Below are 22,767 nucleotides of genomic sequence, written 5' to 3'. Positions count from 1 at the left end.
CTTAGACGTAATAGGGTTGAATACAAACTTCGGGGATGATCCTATTCCTAGAAATCCGAGATTGAAATTAACCCTTTTTCATTCAATAGAATTGACTTAAATTTTTCATATCTTGTTGAAACAACGGCTCCTACTTCTATAACTTGCCAAATGAAACCGGATTATAACAAAACCTTCATAAGTGACTCCATGTAGCTTATTATATGCAATTTGGGTACGCCACCCCGGTTGACCCGAGGTGGGCTCACTATTCCCAAATTCCCTCCTATTGTTCCAATTAGCTTATTTCCGTACTATAATTAAGGGAAACTTTTAGTTACTATTCCGACTACTAAACAATAGTTGTTTAACTAATCTATTGATCCTAAGGTATGATCTTCTCCCCAATAGCTCGTAAATGTTTCCCAAACGCCCGCATTTTCCCAAAACAAAGGTTATGTGTTATACCCCGTATTTTTATACGTCAAATTATTCATAAGTTAATCGACATAAGTTAAGGACGGGATTATTTTGGGGATATGTAATAGGAACTTTTAATTTTCAATTTTAATTAGTGCACGAGTGTTTATAAGTTTCAACTAGTATGAAAATATTAATGGAGATTAAGGATTTATTTAACTATGATTAAGTTATTAAGTGGCACTTATTGATTAATTAAAGTTAACCAAGTAAATTAGTGGGACATGTGTCAATGTTATGGGCTACATATATATAGCCATAAGATGACTTATAATACACCATTCATTCACAAAATTCATCCATCAAAATAGAGTTAGTGAGAGAAGCTCTCAAACTTAAAGAGAGAGAGAGAGTCACGGCTGCACTGTTCACGCGCCACTGTTCACACCGCACTATTCATGACGGCGCACTGTTCACGGCGGCGCACTGTTCACGGCCGCCACTGTTCACGGCCAGCCTTGTTAAAAAAAAATTGATTAAATCTCCAAGGTGATTTAAATGTCCTAAAGGAAGCGGCAAGTTAGGATTTAAATTGAAGAAAGAAGAGGCGGTGCAATTGGTGCAAGCGAGTGTAGAATTTGCTCCGATTAAATTAAGGTAAGATCTTCTCACTTTATGGTATAGTTGGATTAATGGTGTGGTAATGGAAAAATTAAAATTGTATGAAGTGGAATTGGAAGTAAGAAAATTGCATGATTAAGTGTTGGTGTTGAATTGGACAGAATTGAAGTTGTTTAAGTTAGAAATTGGTTTGATTGTGGTTGTTGTTATTATCGTTGTGAATTATGTGTTAAAAGTAAAAGGTTATGTATGTTGATGTTGAATTATAAATTGAGCCGTGTAAGGGGGGTGTTTTGAGTAAGAATGATGAATTGATTTTAGTAGCATTATGGAGGAAATTAAACGGTTAAATTTAAAGTTGTGTTGTTTTATGGACATGTTGTTATCCTTGCTGAATTGAAAGGATTGAGGGTATGATTATTGTTGTTATTATCATGGATTATGTGATGAGAATGAAGGAATCTAATGGATAGATGATGTAGTTGTGGTGTAGCTGCTGTAGTATTTCATTAAATTTGCTGAAAAGATTGCATGGAATAAGGTATAAGAAGTGTATATGGGCTGCTTGGTGTATTGTAAGTGTTCATTAGAATTTCGGGCATCGTTATGTTATAGTTGGGGGCTGTTTTGACATGTTGTTGTTCTTGTGAATTAAAAGAATTGAAGATATGGTTATGTCCATATGTTGTTGTTGGTATTTCTGTGTCAACAGGAGAGCAATTGGAAATTCGGGACAGGCGAATATATAGAGGAAGTGCTGCCCGAATTTCGTTAAGTCTCTAGGTAATAAAAAGCCTTAAAACGAAAATATGTGAACTAAAGGAATGTTCTATAAGGAATGGGATATGGAATTGTGAACCAGAAAATGTAGTTACTAACGACAACATTATTTTATATAAATAGGTTAAAAGAGCGACGAGGCGAAAGGGATTCACGAATAAGCGCTAAAGGTATGTAAAGTTGTCCTTTCCTTCTTTTTGGCATGATCTATGACAAGTGCGAAGCGTAACGATATCCATAATGAATTCATTCCTAGATGTAGGATATCCTGAGTTCTTTGACCTCTTAAGCCCGAAGGGGCATTCTCAAGTTGTGCGAATTCATAATGTTGACTAAATCCCGAAGGGGACATTCATAAGGTCTTTCTCTTACCTATGCATTTTATATTTAGATTTGTGAGTCTCGAAGGAGACAAATGAAAAGGGTTTGATTGCATACATGACGTCCATAATAGTTTTTTTTTTCTATATGATTTCATGACGCGACTGAGCGTGCTATATAACGTATGGCCTCGGCTTAAGTCTGAGTGTGCTATGGCCTCAGCTGATCCCTGAGTGTGCTATGGCCTCAGCTTACGTCTGAGCGTGTTGTATAACACATGGCCTCAGTTTACGTTATGCCAATTGAGTTGTGCATATGGTTTCACTAATAATTTCAAGTAAAACTAGTTTTATACTAAAGGGAACATAAAGTTAGATTTTACTATTTAGATTTTCAAAACCACTCCGAAAGGGGTGTGAGATTTTTCTATTTAGATTTTCAAAACCACTCCGAAGGGGGTGCGAGGTTGTACTATTTCATTCCATATACGACTCATGTTTACATTCCATGGTATCATTATTATTATTATGCCGGAAGCGGTATGCCCGAAGGGGCCATCATTATTATTATGCCGGAAACGGCATGCCCGAAGGGGCCATCATTATTATTATGCCGGAAGCGGCATGACTGAAGGGGCCATCATTATTATTATGTCGGAAGCATGCCCGAAGGGGCCATCATTATTATTATGTCGGAAGCGGCATGCCCGAAGGGGCCATCATTATTATTATGCCGGAAGCGGCCGTCCGAAGGGACTATTGTGATACTATACTCACATTGTGTAACCTAGAATTTGGGTAAGGTACTATATGGCACGGATTATATTGTTGTTCCAGGTTGCTCTCGGGTTGCTTTTAAACCGGTTTACTATTACGCCTTTCCTTGTTTATGATTCAGTGATGCTTTACATATTCAGTACATATTCCGTACTGACCCCCTTTCTTCGGGGGCTGCGTTTCATGCCACGCAAGTACACCTAGATGAGTAGAATACTTTGCTAGATGGTGTTCCAGCGGGATTGGCGAGCTCCATCTCAGTTCGGAGTATTGCCGAGTCAAGTACTTTTGTTATGGTATTTTGTATATGTTAGAGACTTTGCAGACAGTGCCCTGTGGATAGGGCGTCGAGAAGTGCGAATTATTTATAGATGTTAAAAGAGTATGTATTTTCAGATGATTTCAGTTGGTAAAAAGTATGTAATTGATTGAAAGTTTTTCATAATCTGTATAAAGGTAATGACCTCTATTTGGAAAAGTTTCATGTTTTTAAAAGTTTTTGAAATGACAGATTTTGGTAAAGCGAATGTTTAAGGGTTCGCTCGACTCTGAAGAGAGTCGGGTGCCCATCATGCCCTATCAAGATGAGGGTGTGACATTATGGCAAAGTAAGTTTTTTTGTCAATGACGATGAGTATGTTCTACAATGACATGGATGATGTCAGGAAAGAAAATGTTTACATGATGAATATGACAATGATGATTCCATGATTAAAGATTTCATAGTACATGAAACGATACCTTATGATCCTGTTCTATGTTCTCTCGTGATGTTATTCTTTATTGATAGTCTCGCCTTATAATTATTGTTCCTTCAAGGTGAGACCTGACGACCATGACGATTTCATAATGTAATCGGAGGCTACCGACCTTACGTCACTCCGATAACGTTAAAGCTTCTCTTTGGGCTCCCTTGCATGCTATGATATATATAGGTATATATGTATATGTATACGGGGAAGAAGGGAGCAGGGCAGAGCGCTATAGACGCTGGGATATACACACGGTACATGTAGTCGTATTTGACTTGATATCGTCCCGGACGCGGGATGCCCGGACGCGGGATATTTACACACATTCATGGTTAAATGGATCGGCTGCCGACGCCTCGGCAATATATTATGTTTTATATTCATATATGAACACGAATGTTTTTCTTTTAAGGACAGCTTAGCATGCATGGCATCTGCCCTGGGTGGCACATACATGTACAGGTTACTCTATTATCGCTCTATATGTCCTATGATTTCATTATGTTATGGGTTGCAATTTATATTCCTCTCTTTACTATTTTCATGCCTTACATACTCGGTACACTATTCGTACTGACGTCCCTTCTTGCGGACGTTGCGTTTCATGCCGCGCAGGTAAGCAGGTTGACGGACTTGATCCTTAGGAGCTCCACCAGTGGTATATTGAGAGTGCTCCAGTTCTTTCGGTGTACATGTCCGGACCCGACAGTATCCGGTCCTTTTTGTGATGCTATGTATTATGCTTAGAGGCTCGTGGACAGATATGTACAGTCAGATGTTTTGTACTTTTGTGGTTTTCGTCACTGTATAAGGTGCTAGTAAAGTTTAGTAGCCCATGTTTATGTTTATGCTGTCAATGTTAATATCGAGTAACAAAAAACAAATATGGTATAGTTCATATGGCCACCTAGTAATAAGAATATGACACGAGGTAAGGGGTGTTCGGTACAAGTATCGGGTACTCGTCACGGCCCCTAGTCGGGTCGTGACAAGAAGTCAAAACTATACCATTCCCATAATGAAGATAAATTATATTTAATCTTGTGCTACACTCATACCGATGGCTTTGTCCAATTTCCATCTTAGATTGTGAACATAAACTTTATACTTATAAGTTATAAGAACCGATAATTTAATCTTCCGTGTGTAAGCTAAACTCTATACACTAAATCATCTACTATATAAGTAAAGGACACAAATACGAATACATGATCTATTTAAATCATTATTAAAAATTGAATAAACAATTATTTTATAATAAATACTATGACCAAAGACATGGTTAATAGTATATATCCCAATACATAGGTGGGTAAAGACACTAAGTCGAGCCCTACGCCATCACTCGTACTTGTCTCGATGAACCATTGGCTTGGATTCCAATTGTTGGGTTAAAACAACTTAAAGATACTCTTAACATGATGTGATACCGTCCGCTTTGGGTCAAGCCCTCACGGTTTTCTACAAAAGGTCTCAAATTATTAAGAATATTTAACACCTTATAAGTAGATTACTTTTTTTTTTACCTACCAATGCGAGACTTTGTTCACATACACCCAACTAGAAGGATGTATATTGCAAATGTAAGCATTATATGTTAACCGTCTTAAAAAAAGTGAAAGCACGTCGAGCTATGAACACGACTTACCTTTGTTACATTAGAACTAAAGTAAAATGATATTCAATAATTTTGAAATTTATCATAACCACTAAGTTTTCTAAAATCAATTGCATGCCAATTTGTAGCTAGTAATTAGCCTATTTGACATTGGTTCCTACAGGCGGATTCATAATTTGAATTTAGAAAGTTCAATATTTTAAGACAACTTCAAATGCTATTAAATAGGTTTTGAATTTAATAATGACTATATTTCATGAATCTTTTAATGCATATACAATTTCTTAATCAAAATAACTAGATTCGATCAACCACGCCCATACATTACACTAGGGCTGGGCGTTCGATTCTTCGGTTTGGTTTTTTCAAACTTCAGCTCGGCTATTTCGGTTTCAGTTTTTTGAAGGTGGACCCCGAACACCGAACCCAACTAGTTCGGTTTGGTTCTTTCGGTTTCAATTTTTTGAAGTTCGGTTAGGTTCAGTTTCGATTTTTTCAATTCGATTTTTTTGATATGATATTAGAAGTGAGTCCATTTACACTAGTTCATATTCTAAAAAGCAATAAAACATAAAACTGATAAAATTGAAATCAAAATCAAACAAACAGGATACACAAGAACAGAAAACCATAACCATGATATAGGATTACTAGGTGTTATATACATACAGTAAGAATAATTAAGAAAATACATAAAAGACATACATTAATCCTAAAGACACATCCTAGTCACCTTCTTTTGTTAAGGATATTACAATTGGGTATTTTTGGGCTTTGTTACAATGAGTTTTTTTTGGGCTTAAACTTAATAGGCCTAGACTATTTATTTTTTTGGGGTAATGTATTAAATTTCGATTTAAACCGAAACACCGAAGAACTGAACTCTAAAAACCAAACACCGAAATTTCTAAAAACGTAAATCGAAATCGAACAGAAAAACCAAAAACCGAAAAATCAAATTAATTCAGTTCAGTCCGATTTTTCGATTTTTGATTTTTGATTTTTATGCCCAGCCCTACATTACACTCTATGTCAGCTCTTGATGGTGTCCCTGCTGCCTTCAAATATCTTGAGTTCGCCGCCTCTAATCATAACATTCGTAGAGTCTTACGGCCGAGTTTTATCCTTAATTTTAGTATTCAACCACAACTAATGCTTCCCCCTCCTAAACAACAAAGAAATACTAATATTTAATCCGTGTTGTGAACTGGAAGTTCCCACATCACTCGCACACGGGATTGTGTGCGTGCTTATAAGCAGGGCCTGAAGCCTTTACTTATAGACGCGTTTTAAAGCCGTGATGGGCTGAGGCTCCAAAGCGGACAATATCTACAAGCTGTTTATAACACGTTATCAGCACGATGCTCGCAATGGGAGGGTGTGTTGTGAACTGGAAGTTCCCACATCACTCGCACACGGGATTGTGTGCGTGTTTATAAGCAGGGCCTGAAGCCTTTACTTATAGACGCGTTTTAAAGTCGTGAGGGGCTGAGGCTCCAAAGCGGACAATATCTACAAGCTGTTTATAACAATCCGTTATTTTTCTCTATATAATATAGTGGGAGAGATATAGGGTTTGCGAATATCTAATATGAAGTTGATTCATTAGGGAAGGAAGAGAAAAGGGAGGGGAGGGCTGGCAGCATCATATTTTAATTCGATCGGCCATCATGTATTCTTCTTCTTCTATCATTGCTTTATGTTTTCTCTATTTTAATTTATTTATCTTATTTTTTTTTAATCTGTTTAAAGAAATATCTCTTTTCTGTTTTAATAACTCTTTAACTTTAAATTTTCATATGACATGCTTTAACTTTTCGTGTCAAGTTAAAATTTGATAAATAAATTAAAGTGGAGGAGTATAAATCTAATGAAGATATTGTTCTTTACCTCTTTTTTAGAAAAGTTCACTTGCAATCATTTTTATCTACCCAGTCAAATATAGGGGCAAGTTCTATCATTTGATAAGCTCCTCAGTCCTCACGACCGCACCAACTGCTAGTATCTTATCACTTTTATCATTAAATTTAAAAAGTCCTGATATTTGACCGTAAATCACGGGCAGCGTTTTGCGTCGCACCTTAAACGAGAGGTTTGACTTGAATGAGAGTAGTTAATGTCAAATATGGCGTCCTTTTTTGTTGTACTTATATATATTACAAGTCATAACCCAACATCATCGTTATTTTCTTGTAGAGTACGTCTTTATCCGTACTGTCCTTTCCTATCCTCTTCACATCCTCATCCTTTGCCTTTTTAAAATTTTTGCACTACAATTGTGTGTTTTACTTCTCTTTCTGCATATATATTTAAATGTTTTTGAAAAGATAACGGTGGATCCTATCTTTTAATAACCATATATGTCCACATCATAACTTTTACATTCAGATGCATATTCCATTTGCTGTATAAATTGTTCTAATTGTGGGAAATAGCTTGTTTAACATAACGAAAAACTTTGAGGTGAATTATAAATTAAGTCCTGGATAATTTTGATGCTTTTAAAACTTTAATAGGGCGATAAATATGCTGGGATGTTAATCTCTTTCTCCATTTCAATTTATGTGGCAAATTTAGAATAGACACGAAATTTAAGAAAAAATATTAAAACTTGTGGTCACAAACATATTATAATATTTGTGTGATTATAAATGTTTCACTTTTACGCGAGACATAAAAGCTACTTCATAATTATGAACTCTTTTTGAAATTATTTGATTTTAGAGACGCCACCTAATTTATTTATGAATTTTTTTAATTTTATTTTATGAAAAATTAGGAAACCAATTTCAAAGGTTTATTTAAGTAAGACAAAAATAAAAACCTATAGTACCAGAGTTCGGTAAGGGTTCAGGTGATTCTCCGGGGAAGGTGTTAGGTACCCCGGTATTAAGAATCCGCAAAATGCGGTTGACCTTCGAGTTTCAAAGTGTGATTTTAGTAATTATTTGCTTAAAATGTGTTTAAAATTGTATATATGAAGTCATGGCATATCAAATGGTTTTAGAATCCTTTCGTCCTTTTCAAAAGAGTTAAATCCTTTTTAAAAATAAAAATAAGGTTTTAAAATAGTTTATTTCACCTTCCCAAACCAAAAGACACTTAAGGTTTCCCCTTAAGTAGAGTTCAACTTGATCTTAGTCCAAAGTGTCATAATCCATTTTTTGTCCTTAGAAGTTTGAAATGGTCCAAGTATATGTCCTTTTGAAATATACCATAGACTTAGAGAGTTTTGACAAAATTCATCCCCTTTATTTACAAGTTATGGAAAAATCACATATTTTACCCCTTTTGTTTAAGTGAAGTTCAACCACATTCTTTATCTCAGTCATTATCCGAACTCTAGTTTAAAATAAAAGTTCCTTCATTCCGTTAACTTTATGTGGGCAGCCCAAAACTGTTCTTAAAACAACTTAGCTATTTTTTCTATCCTTTCTTTCCAAACAATTCTTTCTTTGAATTTTCTTGAAATTCATTTTTTTGTAACCAAACTTGTGATTTTGCAAGAGAGATTCAGTCTTTTGAAAACTCAGAGGCCATCCAGAAGCTTAAGGATAGTCCAAGGGAGTTTCGTCCCACAACGTGAAATGATGTGTACAACCAGTATAGTACCAAGCTTCAGGTAGAGGAGGACCTTTCGTCATCGGTCATCATCTCATTTTCGAGCCACCCACAAATATGAGAACCATATGGTGCCTTCCTTCGGACGTCTAGGACCTGGGAGAAGAAATGTATCCACTTGATATGATCTATACTGCACAGCATCACGTTCGGGGGTTTAATAAGAAGGAGGACCCCGACTAGGTCACTCATGCTCCTAGCCCCAGGGCAAATGTCGAACTCGTCCGATAGCTCGCGGGGTTTGGGACCAATAAGGACAGAGCAATGTTTCGTGATAACTACATCCGAGCTAATCGTAGAAATGAAGACTCTAGCGACAAGGTCCAATGGCCAAAGCGAATGAAATTGGAGCCCGAAAAGAGGAACCAATAATATTGGTGTGAATATTGTAAGATAATGTTTTCCTTGATTATTCTGTTCCCTTGAATCGATTGATATACATGAGTTACAACCTAATTGTAGGCTACAAAATTAGGAACTAATTTGACTAAATAATTCTAACAGATGCTATCCTAAAATAGAAGATTACAAAATATTTGACTAAATAATTACATAATCTAACACACCCCCGCAGTCGAAGCGGGAGGTTTACGAACGGTTAGACTGTCCCGAAAATCATCAAATAGTACGCGCGGAAGACCTTTGGTGAAGATGTCAGCAATCTGATAACGGGACGGAACATGTAGGACACGAACTTCGCCTCGTCTAACCTTTTCACGAACAAAGTGAATGTCCATTTCAATATGCCTTGTACGTTGATGTTGTACCGGATTTCCAGACAAGTAAATGGTACTCACATTATCACAATAGACCAAAGTTGCTTTACGAATAGGACAATTGAGTTCAAGCAACAGATTACGAATCCAACAAGACTCAGAGACAACATTAGCAACCCCTCGGTATTCTGCTTCAGCACTTGACTTAGATAGAGTGGGTTGGCGCTTGGAAGACCAAGAAATCAAGTTATCCCCAAGATAGACACAATAACCCGATGTGGAGCGTCGAGTGTCTGGACATCCTCCCCAATCAGCATCTGTATATGATAGTAGTGACTGGAGAGAGGACTTGTATAAATGTGTGCCAAAGTCAATCGTACCTCGAATGTAACGCAAAATGCGTTTTAATGCTTCCATATGCTGGACTTTGGGGTCATGCATAAACAAGTAAACCTGTTGGACGGCGTATGATATGTCAGGCCGAGTGAGCCGAGTGAATGTCAAGTATTGCAAAGCACCTGCCAGACGACGGTACTTCGTAGGATCCTCATACGGGGCGCTTGAAGAAGCGCTGAGTTTGCCTTTTGTGTCAACAGGAGTGGGGCAAGGCTTACACTGTGACATACCTGCCCGGTCAAGAATATCCTCTGCATAAGAACTCTGAGACATAAAGAGACTATTTTTGTCTCGGGAGACAGCAATTCCCAAAAAATAGCTCAACGGACCCAAGTCTTTCATTGCAAATTCCGTAGCTAACTTGGACATAATACCGAGTCTGAGAGAGTCTGAAGATGCAGTTAGAATAATATCATCCACATATAACAAAATGTAAGCAATATCTTTTCCACGACAATAAGTGAAGAGAGAGTTGTCAGATGTACTATGCGAGAAACCAATGGTTGCCACATATTCAGCAAAACGTTGATACCATGCCCGTGGTGCCTGTTTCAAACCATAAAGAGACTTACGCAAGAGACAGACATGATCAGGACGAGCTGGATCCCGGAATCCCAGAGGCTGATACATATAAACGGTCTCATTCAAATTGCCATATAAGAAAGCATTCTTTACATCAAGCTGGTGAATGGGCCAAGAGTGAGATAAAACAATAGTAAGAACCACACGGATAATTGCCGGCTTGACCACTGGACTGAAAGTCTCGTCACAATCAACACCTTCCCGTTGAGACCTGCCATCACCTACAAGACGGGCTTTATACCTCTTAAAAGAACCATCAGATTTCTTTTTATGCCAAAAAATCCATAAAGACCGAATAATATTAGCATTTGGAGGACGAGGGACTAACTCCCAAGTCTTACTATCAATAAGAGCATTATATTCATCTTGCATAGCATTTTTCCAATTCGGGTCATTAAGTGCACCAACGGGATTTCAAGGAATGGGTGAGATGGAATTGTTGGTGACACTTAAGGCTTGATTATGGTATTTCAAGTTCGGCTTAAAAATCCCATGTTGACTACGTGTAGTCATGTGATGGACGGGTGGGGGGCTGGCAGGGAGGGTGCTGCTGCCGTGGTGGGGCAGCGTGGGAGAGGGAGGGGTCGGCAGTGGGGGGACTGCCGTGGGGGCCGTGGCAGTGGGCTGAAGGGGCTGGCGGGCAGCTAGGGCAGTGGAGGTGGACTGCTGGGCAGTCGACGATGACGGAGAGGAGGTGGGGGGGGGGGGGGGGGGGGGGGGTCGGGTGGTGGGTTGCACGAGAGGGAGGGGGCTGCATTGGCGGAGCAGTGGCCCGGTGTTACACCTCGGAAAAGTCCCCGTACATGTACAAGGAATAGAACGACAAGGGTATGAGTGTGGGGTGTTTTATTAAGCAAGGGGTGATGATTCGTGAATTTTTGGAAATGGAAAGGTTGTAGAATTTCATGCAGCCCAGTGGTCGTATAGTGATTTACGACCCGTAAAGTGATTTACGGACCGTAAACCACCATCGTCCTCCAGCCTTTCAAATTCCAACTTTCTGTTAAAGTGTGGGAATGCTTAAATACGACTTGGAATACGGCCCGTAAACTGGTTTACGGACCGTAAACCTCGATCGTAAACTGCAATATTCTTCAGCCAACTTCTCTGTTTTGGACATGCTTAAATACGACCAGGGAGGACGGCTCGTAAACTGTGGTTTACGACCACTGTTCACCCCGACTGGAATTCATTAAAGATCAAACTTTGAGTTATTAAAAGGGACCAAAGCCTCATTTTATTTCATTTTTCATCCATACAACCTTCAAGAACACTCTAGAAGCTCTCCAAATATTCATCCACAAAATTCAAGAGATCAAAGGGAAACCAAGATCATCAACATCTAATTCATGAAAGCAAGTGCATGAGGCTCTATTGGAAGTCATCTTCTTCAAGAAATCTCAAAAGGGTTGAAATAGGGTTTTGGTATAAAAAGAGTATTGTTGCTCAAGGCTTGTTCCACCATCATCCAAGGTATGTTTCATGACTATACCATATGGTTCAAGGTATTGGAAGGCTTAGATACTTGAAATGTATAAGAACATAGAAAATGGGCCTTGCATGGGTGAATAGTGACACAATTGAATAGTAGTTGAATGGAGTCATGAATGTTGATAAGCTACGGTTGTGAATATGTTATAAATAACGTCTAGACCATGAAATAAGTATTATATACGAGAAAACGTGATAACGAGCTATGACCATGGATGTGGAGAAATTGGAGGAAAATGGTAGATTTTTCTCAAAGTGTATAAGTGATGATTGTTGAAAGTAATATTGTGAGTGTCGTTACGAATGTATGAGAGTTGAAATGAAACATGGGAAAAGTATTAGAAATGAAGGAACTGCTATCCAATTTTCCTTAGAAATAGTAGTCCGTTCTTATAATTACTTAGCTAACGACGACATGAATTCTCTTGAAGGTATATACGAGTGCATTAAGGGAGAGCGAGCAAGCAATAAGAATTGTAAACGTCGAAGGTATGTGAGGCTATTCCCTTTCTTTCAAAGGCATGATCCCTAGCTTACGATTTCATAAATGCTCCCATCTTTTCCTTGCTATCAAAGGTTAAATAGTCTAAGATTCCGAAGCACGATTTCCTTCTTGATATTCCATAAATGTTTTCCAAAGTACTCCCATTTTCCAAAACCAAAGGTTGTGATTATGTGAGTTCTTATGATAACGACGAAGGATATGTTTTTCAATGACAACGATGATGTCAAAAGTGAGAATATCATTATGATGACTAATTTCTTTTAAGATTTCAAAAACAAAATACATGGCTTGATGCCTTATGAGATTTACGATCCTATTCTATGTTTTCTCTTAATGCTATTCTTCATTGATAGTCTCACCTTATAATAATTGTACCTTCAAGGTGAGACAAAGCGACAATGATTACTCCATAACATAATCGGAGGCTTTCGACCTTACGTCACTCCGACGTACTTACAGCTTTTCCTTGGGCTCTCATGCATGCTAAGTATATGGTATAAGTATATGATATGTATATGTATTCAGGGGATATGGGGAAGGTGAGGCGATATAGACGCATAGCCACCTGGTCAGCTGGCATATCATGATTTCATCCCGGACGCGGGATGCCCGGACACGGGATATATGGGTTATGGATCGGGCCGTACGTTCCTCGGCACTAACTTATTATATTTATGGATCGGGCCGTACGTTCCTCGGCACTAACATATGATGACATATGGATCGGGCTGCGCGTTCCGCAGTAATTTACTATATGATGCTTTATGAGTATGCATGCATGGATCCGCCTTAAGAGGCAAGCAGTTATCGATTATCTCATTGTACTTACTTTACTTTATTATTCTTACTTTATTTCTTGATGTATGCCTTACATACTCAGTACAATGCTCATACTGACATCCTTTTCTTTGGATGCTGTGTTCATGCCCACAGGTAGACGGGAAAGCGGTCCAGACTGATAAGAGTCACTAGCCGAGCTGAAGAGCACTCCATCTTCCGGAGGTGCTAATTGGTTGTTCCTTTTGTGTATATATTTGTATGTCACTCAATAGAGGCTCGTAGATGCTCGATGTGGGTTGTGTGGTTCCACAACGTGGGTAGTACGCATGTGTATAAGTATATTGAAATATGTTTTTGTATCAACGCGTTATATTGTTGTAATGAAAAGCAAACCTCTTTTTAAAGTTAACCGAAAATAGATGAATGATTGTTAAATGGGATAGCACGAGCAGTGCTCGGTGGTTAGCCTCGGGTACCCGTCGCGGCCCCTAGCCGGGTCGTGACACCCGGTCATGCAACAATTGGATTCTCAATGGGGAATTATCATCATCCAAAAATTCATATGAGGTAGGAGATGGAGTATTTATTTGTGAAAATGGAAAGAAATTTTCATCAAACCACACATGCCGGGCTATGATTATTTTTCGGCTTGCTAAGTCATAGCATTTGTACCCTTGATGATTGGAAGGATATCCTAGGAAGACACAAGGAGTGGACCTAGACTGCAACTTATGAATTTTTGTGGAGGGAAAGAGAGGAAAGCATAGACAGTCAAAGACTCGGAGATGAGAGTAGGATGGATTCTTTTGATAGAGAATGTGAGTAGGTGTCTTATATGCTAAGAGTTTAGAAGGGAGAATATTGTGGAGGTACGTTGCCATGGCCAAGGCGTGATGCCAATAGGAGGGGGGCATAGATGCATGGGCAAGGAGTGTACGAACAATATTATTGATGGATTTAATTTTTCGTTCCGCCTTACCATTTTAGAGGGGAAGTGTGGGGACAAGAAAAGCGTAAAAGCATCCCGTTTTGTTCACAAAACTTATGAAAAGGACCATTGTCAAATTCACGCCCGTTGTCACATTGAAAGGTTTTGATTTCTTTTTCAAACTGAGTGCGAATGAAAGTCCGGAAAGACAAGAAACAATTATAAACTTGGGACTTTGTTTTGATGGGAAAAGTCCAAAGAAAATTAGTGTAATTGTCAAGAAATAAAACATAATATCTGTGACATGAAGAGCTAAGAATAGGTGAAGTCCATAAATCACTGTGAACAATGTCAAAGGGCATAGTAGTAGTTGAAAGAGAGTCATAAAAAGGCAATTTAATTAATTTCCCCAGAGGGCAAGAATGACAAACATTGTTTCGAGCCTTATTACATTCAATCAAATTACTACTACGTAAATAACTAAGAATAACATCCCCTGGATGACCTAAACGGGAGTGCCATATATGAGGAGAGATGACACTAATGGCAGATGGTGCGGAAGACGAGATGGCTCGAATTTTTTTGAAGAATGGATAAAGATCACCCGAACTTTCACATCTCATGAGTTTGCTCCCCATCCGTAAATCCTTCACATAAAAACCAAAAAGATCAAATTCAACAGAAACCATATTATCGATAGTAAATTTACGAACGGAAATAAGGTTTTTGATGAGTTTAGGTGCATGTAGGACATTTTTCAGTTTTAAAGAGGGATTTTGTTGAAGGGATGTATGACCATAACCACGAATTGGAATCATGTTACCATTACCAACAACAATGCCATTATTTTTGCTCAATTGATAATAAGACGAGAGAGTACCTTGGGAGTTGGTCATATGAGATGTGGTTCCGGTGTCCATGTACCAAGTCTTGTCATCGGGCGGATTCAACGACATTGTGTGCATAGCTTGATCAATATCTGTGGGCGCATACCCACCATGTGATGACGAGGCTGACGAGTAGAACGACTGTGGAGGACGAGGACCAAGAACTCCCTGCTGCGAAGGAGCTGGACGCGATTGCTGCCAGCCGCGGGGCTGCTGCCACCTAGCCGTGGGGTACGGGTACAGTGGAGTGGCCCACAGCTGTTGCCCCCACGCTGCCCACGGTGGAAAATACCACGACGGGGCAGCGGGTCCCTGCTGCTGTGCCGCGACGGGCTGGTATGCCTGTGTATTGGTGCTGCTGCCCCCGCCGCTGCTTTGTCCATTGCCGCTGCCACCGCGGTTGTTGCGGTTGCCGCCGCTGCCACCGCGGTTATTTTTCTTTCCACGATTGTTGAAATTATTTGCAGAGTTAGTGGGCTGTCCATTTCCTGAGAAATTCTGAGGAGTAACATTGTGGGAAACAAGAGCAGCATTCGAGTCGGAGTCATGAATGGCATCCTCGGCATGGCTATCCTCCTTAAGCTCAAGCATCGACCGGACAAAGTCAAAAGATGGGAGAGGAGTACGGTGCTGCACCGTCGTGTGAAAAGTTTATATTCCTCCGACAATCCTCGCAGAAGACGAAGCACAAGTCGTTCGTCGGAAACTTTGTGACCGACGTTGGCGAGATTGTCTGCAAGAACTTTCAGCCTGGTACAGTATGCTTTCACATTCGGAAAATCCACCAATTTTGTGTTGGTGAATTTTGCAGCAAGAGCAAGAGCCCTAGCCGATTTGTTGTCCTGAAAGAGATGAACAAGACGGTCCTAAGCTTCGGCTGCGGTGTCCTCTTGATGAATGATCGTGTTGAGAAGATCATTCGATATCGCACCATATATCCATTGCCGAACAATGTCATCCAGCTGTTCCCATAGGGCCTTAGCAGTAAGTTTTTCGGTTGCAGTTGCCGGTGGTGGCACGGTGGGGGAGGCAGGAGGTAGGATGTGGTCAATGACCAAGTTTGCACGACAATGGAGCTTGAAGAGGGTAGCCCAGTTATTGTATTGGCTTCCTTCGTAGTCAAGCACAATAGGGATGCATGATTTGATATTGGTGACGGTCGTCGCAGGATGCAACTTGGAGGTGTCAGCCATGGAAAAGAGGAGGGGGAATAGCCGAAGAAGAGGAAAACGAAAAGAGAAAGGGGGGGCGGGGGGGTCGGCGGCTAAGGGGAGGTCGGCGGCCAAGGGGAGGTCGGCGGCCAAGGGCTAGGGTTTTAGGATGCTAAGGTTTTTAGGAGAACCTAGTCTGATACCATGTAAGATAATGTTTTCCTTGATTATTCTGTTCCCTTGAATCGGTTGATATACATGATTTACAACCTAATTGTAGGCTACAAATTAGGAACTAATTTGACTAAATAATTCTAACAGATGCTATCCTAAAATAGAAGATTACAAAATATATTTGACTAAATAATTACATAATCTAACAAATATCATAATGATCACGATCATACCACACAGAACTGCCGAGGATTGCAGCTGGAGGTGTCCCGACTACTAAACTTAGGATACCTCCAAGAATTCTTGAGTGAGAAGGCGAAGTAGGTGTTCGCAAAGAACAGATCCAACGGGGACCCTCTTTGTCCTACCTCTCCAAAGAGAGTTGTTAATGTTATCACCGGAGAGGCCACGGTCAATGGGATCTTCAGTCATAAGACTGTCAAGATCTCTGTCACTTAAGAAAGAGAGTCCGAGACATGCTCGAAGACATCATATTCGGCGAAGAGGACACATATGGCTTGATATTCCTCATGTCGATGCATTGGTAATTACAGTAAGTGTCTCTGATACAAATGTTAAACTGTGTTTAGACTTATTAAGGTAGTTCAGTGAACCTCATCCACACACAAGTCCTAGAGGAAATTCAACTGGTTGGAAAGGTAAACCCTTTACTATAGTGTTGTCGGGGTTTAACAATGCCAACGAATCAAGTTCCAGGATGATCGTCCTGGCAACCATCGCCCAGGGTGTTACCAAGGAGACCCGTTTCAAAGTACTGTCTAGGACGATGGCATACAATATCATCATGGACAGACTGTGGATACACGACATGGAAGCCATCCCTTCTACTATCTATCAAGTGCTCAAATTTCCCACCGCTGGGGGGATCGAAGAAATTCACGATGAACAAAGAGTGGCATGGGGATGTTACTCAGTAGTCATGGCCAACGGCCTCACCCATAAAAGCAATAGCAATCATAGCAGCAAACTACACTCAGGGACTCCCTCTCCAATTCACATGCTTAGGAGGACTCGGGGACTCCCTAGGACATGCCTCTATCGATGCCCGAAGAGCCTCTGACTGATAATAAGACACAACAAGACTCGGGCTCAGGACTATCTCACCACTACAAAAAAAGGGTAATTTGCAGAGGTTGAAAGTTGCAATTCGCGGGACTCTGCACAACCCCCCACAAATAGCAACTTTCAACCTCCGCAAATTACCCTTTTTTTGTAGTGCACTACTATATAGAGAGACAGGACTCGGGACTCTGCGAACGCCATCCTGTCGGAAAGAAAATTCTCACGACTCAACTGGAGGGCCATGACGGGCACCCGAAACTAACCTAGCGAGCACCACATACATGTATCTCTTAGTCATACCTGAGCGGCCCATAATGCTAACTCGTAGATACTATAAGATGTATGGGATACAAGCCCAAAACATAATATACATACGTCATCAAGCTAATCCCAAATACATATGTCGGCAATGCTATTCGTAGTAACGATATAATAGATTATAAACCGAGATGACCATAAGACATCTAACTATGCATATCTGTCTATGAGCTTCTACTGGAGTACATGACATAATGTGGCCGAGATAGGGCCCCGCCATACCCATGCAAATGCATATGCAACCATGCTGACTCACAGAGCAACTCCGGAGCAAGTGGAGTGCCATGACACTGCCTGCTTAGCTGGTATCCTACTGAAGGATCCGTCAACGTGTATCTCAAGACCTGCAAGCATAAAACGCAGCGCCCCCAGCAAAGGGACGTCATTACAAATAATGTACCGAGTATGTAAGGCGAAAAATGTAACATAATAAACATATACTGTAAAGGAGAAGGATAAGAATCAACCTGACACTTCTGACTCACCGATGAGAATCTAGCATATATATCTCTCTATATTCTCCTTTGCTTAACTACATCTATGTACAATACTATGTGTCTGGCCTACTTATCATTCTAGTGTTATCTGCCTAACTAATCAGTGATAACTGCCCGACCGGCCGTAGCACGGTGGTAACTGCCCATCCGATTATCGCTCGATGATAGAGTGTACTGCCCGACTGATCAGTGATAACTACCCAACCGGTCGTAGCTTGGTGGTAATAACTACCTAACCAGCTGTAGCATGGTGGTAAATACATATCTGTCCGATTGGCCATAGTTCGGTGGTAATAACTGCCCAACCAGCCGTAGCATGGTGGTAAATAATGATAGATGATCTGTCCAACTAGCTGTAGGCCAGTGGTAAATATGAATGCATGTGTCGCGGAACGTGCAACCCGATCCAGATATGAAAGCATGTGCTGCAGAATGTGCAGCCCAATCCCAAATATGAATGTATATGTTGCGGAACGGGCAACCCGATCCAAATATCCCCTATAGGTACCTTTTACACACTTCTAGTGTTTGTTCTTTATCTATTAGCTTCTATGCACTTATCATGATCATTACTTATCCGTTAATGCCTACATGATTACATAAGACTTATAAACACATTTCTAGGCCATTAAGACGTCTTCCCGATTAACTAACTTTAGTCAGTTCCTGGCTGCATCATAAGCCTATCTTCTGGCATTAAGTACCTTATTAGGGATCTCATAACTAGCATACTATTCATGTCTTACAAAATATTCCTTAAGAACACATTTTTAAATTCATCGGAGTGACCTAAGGTCAGTAAACCTCTGATTTCCATTATGGAGCTAGCATCATTGGCATATCTCACCTTGAAGGAACAATAATCATAAGGTGAGACCAACATCAATAATATCGTAAGAACATCAAGAATGTAAGCTTCTAGCATTTCTATAAGAGGAATCATTATGGACATCATTTGTGAAAGTTCATAATAATACGATCATGCCTTAAGAAAGAAAGGGACAGCCTTAATATACTTCAAGTCGTCCAAACAGTCCAATAATTGAGCTAATCACAACTAGCACGCCAATCCTATAACAAGGAATACATATGCAACTTAGATAACGCTAGTATATCACGTATATCAACGATAACTTAATTCTAAAGTAAAACGGGCAGCAGTTCCCCTTGCTCTCCAATCACCTCAACATATACAACAACCCACAATAACAACAACAAGCTTACAAAAGTCCTTAAATACTCCTTTTACCGCCTTTACAAAGAATATACATCAAACAACCCAAAGTATACCAATAGACTATAACAATATACACTTCCTTTCTTCCCAATCAAGGAGCATAATCTCATCAACACACCAACAACACTAGATATCATCCATATACATGGAAATTAGCTCAACAACACAGCCACAACATGCTCAAAACAATCCATAAACTCAACAACTGCAATACAACACTTTATGACCTTTCCTTCATAACTATTTTCACTTTTAAGACTTGCTAAACCTTTAAATCAACTCAACATAAGAGATAGGATGAAGAACATACCTTATACTTGAAGAACTTTAGCCACACCAACTTTCTCCAAGACCAAACTCACCACAACATCAAGTAGAAGCAAGAGCAATCACTTTTCATGAACTAGTTTAGTGTAATCTTATTGAATTCTTGATTTAAGGGGCTATAAGTGTTTAAGAAATGTTTATAGAGGTTTCTAGAGCTCAAGGGAGTGTAGAATGATGATAAAATGAGGGGAATGAGGGTATTTATGCCCCTTGAAGGTCGGTTCCACTGCCTTCCAAGTGGACCCGCGGAGAAGCCATCTGGCAGCCTATCTTGAAACGCCCACAACTTTCTACTCCGATGTCATATTAACGAACGGTTTGTTGCATTGGAAACTAGACTCAATGAACTTCAATTTGCATAGGTTATTAATTCCATAACTCCTCATATTCTAGGAGATACACCTCCCTCAAGTTGGACCAGAATTTCCTGTCCAAAATTCTGCCAAGTTTTTCAAAATTTCGACAAACTTAATTTCTTCGATTCACTTGATCTCGAAACCTTTAGACACTTGCTTAGAACTTTTTAAAAGTATTCCTTAACCTTAGAAGGGTTCCATGAACTCTCCGAGCTTACATTAGTGTACTTACTACGCAAACAATGCGAAAATTTTCGAGGTGTAACGAAAATCTCCTGGAGGAACCTACTCCGAAGTTCCCGCTGCTTGATGATGAAAGTGAACCAACCACTACCTTCGAAGAGATTGACACTATCACCCTTCATCCAGACACTCCAAACAAGAAGGTATAAGGGGGTTTAAAAGCCGATTCCGAACTCAAGAGGTAAATACTTTTTATTCTTAAAGATGATATTTATATTTTGCTTGGTCCCATGATGATACAACAAGTATGGATTTGGAGGTCACAACTCATAAGCTGAACGTAGACTCCTTCTATCAACCGATAAAGCAAGGGGTAAAGTATGAAGCTGCGAAAAGGTCGGCAAACTCCTAAAGGTCGAATCGATACTAGTAACCTAGGTGGCTGACCAATGTCGTTGTCATACCAAATGTTATTAAGTACTTTTTTTAACGAGTGTGCCAAAATTTTAAAAATCACTTATTGTGGACCGAGGAAATATTTTATTAAATTATCCCTTTTCATTTAGTTAACATAAATAAACACATAAAGATTTTCATAAAATAGCAAAAATCTTTTATAGATTTGAACAATATAAATAATGCCCTCTTGATTTCATAAACCATACTTATTTGGACCTTAATTTATTTAGCTAATTAAATTAGTATTTTAAATAGACCGGCAGTAGTATGGAATAAATTATGCAACAATAATAAAAATATTAGCAATAATATGGTAAAAACTAATTCATTATTCTGATATCACAATTTTTAGCAGTCTATGTAGTATGATTTTTATTCTTTTTAAGTATTAAATATCCAAAATTTGCTAATTCAATTAATTCAAATTCAATACTTTTAAGGCTCAAACTTAAAATTTCTCTTTAATAGGTAAACAATTCTTACATCATAATACAGAACTCGACGTGGTCATTGTATCATCACATCACAAAGCATGTGTACTACGATTATTTAGTTGCACAACAATTTAAGTAACCGATGAATCAAACAATCCCTCAATTTAAAAGAGCGAAAGGAGAAAGTTCTTTGTATTGACTTCCTTAAAAATCCACTAATCAACGTGTGCAGCATGTCTCCTTAACAAATTCAGAAACAAGACAACAATGGTACTTAATTGAGTGCAATGCATTTATTGTCAATCAATTAAACGTTTCATTCGTAAACATTTACATTTTTAAAAGGCAAAGGGTCATATTGGCTCCGAACTATGTAAAATGAAACAAATTTGTCATTCGTTAATAATTGAGGTCAAATATACTCTCGTCGTTACTAGATTAAATAAGCTAAATTTACCTTTTTTGTTTTTTTGTTTTTGTTTTTGCAAACGGTGAAAGCTTAGCACCCGGTGATGTCATGTGTCCTGCAATATTTTTTTAAGAGAAGGGAAAATTTGAACCTTTGCATAGTTCACGGGCAATTTGACCCTTCTCCCTAATTGAGTTTTTCAGTTTTTTGGTCCCTCATCTTCCTCTCCGCTCCACTAACTCTACCACCAATCACCCTTCTTCCTCCTTCCTCCTTGTCTCTCCCCACCATCATTGTGACCATCATCTCCACCACCATCTTCTCTTACCTTTTCCTTCCTCTTTCTCTATCCCCGCCACCCCATCACGACCTCCGTCACCAAGAGAGAAAGTGCTAAACGACTTGAACATGCAACATGAGGGAGAAGGGTCAAATTACCCCTGAACCATGTGAAAGGTTGAAATTTACCATCCGTTAAAAAAAATTAGTTCTTAGTTGCATAACACGGGATATCATAATGTAGTAACGGTGAGGGAATATTTAACATAGCTAACTATCAACGAAAGTCAAATCTGTTTCATTTTGGCCTAGTTCAAGGTCAAATTTGACCCTTTACCCCTTTTAAATGACGTCCCTTGGCCTTAACTTAGAATGAATGTTTTCTAATTTTAAAGTTTTATATGAAACTCATCTGTACTTTTTATATATAGAAAAATCACATTAAAAGACGAAAAAAAAGAAGCCCTATCACATAATCCATTTTCTATTGTAAAACTGAAAAACAATATCCCTATAAGAGACAGCTGGAGTACATAACTGACATTTGATTCTTTTCCAAAAATAACTCATGTCAAATAAAATCCAAGTCACTCGTCTAAATACGGCATATAAAAAATAGCCCATTGTTTCTCCACGGTCAGCGCTTTGGGCACTTCCCTTCCTTTCCTATAAGTGTTTGTGTCACCG

The 22,767-nt window shown here is 39.2% G+C and overlaps 1 protein-coding gene across 1 annotated transcript; it reads right to left on the bottom strand.

Annotated features, from left to right (window-relative positions):
- Positions 1 to 16,039: 16,039 nt before the first annotated feature.
- On the bottom strand, positions 16,040 to 16,366 carry LOC132637682 (uncharacterized). The gene has a single exon (XM_060354737.1). It carries the CDS (start codon positions 16,364 to 16,366, stop codon positions 16,040 to 16,042), a length of 327 nt encoding a protein of 108 aa, XP_060210720.1.
- Between the last annotated feature and the right edge of the window lie 6,401 nt (positions 16,367 to 22,767).

Source organism: Lycium barbarum, chromosome 4, assembly GCF_019175385.1.
Source record: "Lycium barbarum isolate Lr01 chromosome 4, ASM1917538v2, whole genome shotgun sequence".
Classification (NCBI taxonomy): Eukaryota; Viridiplantae; Streptophyta; class Magnoliopsida; order Solanales; family Solanaceae; genus Lycium; species Lycium barbarum.
Note: the sequence above shows the minus strand (reverse complement) of the source record. Positions and strands in the feature narration are given on the sequence as shown.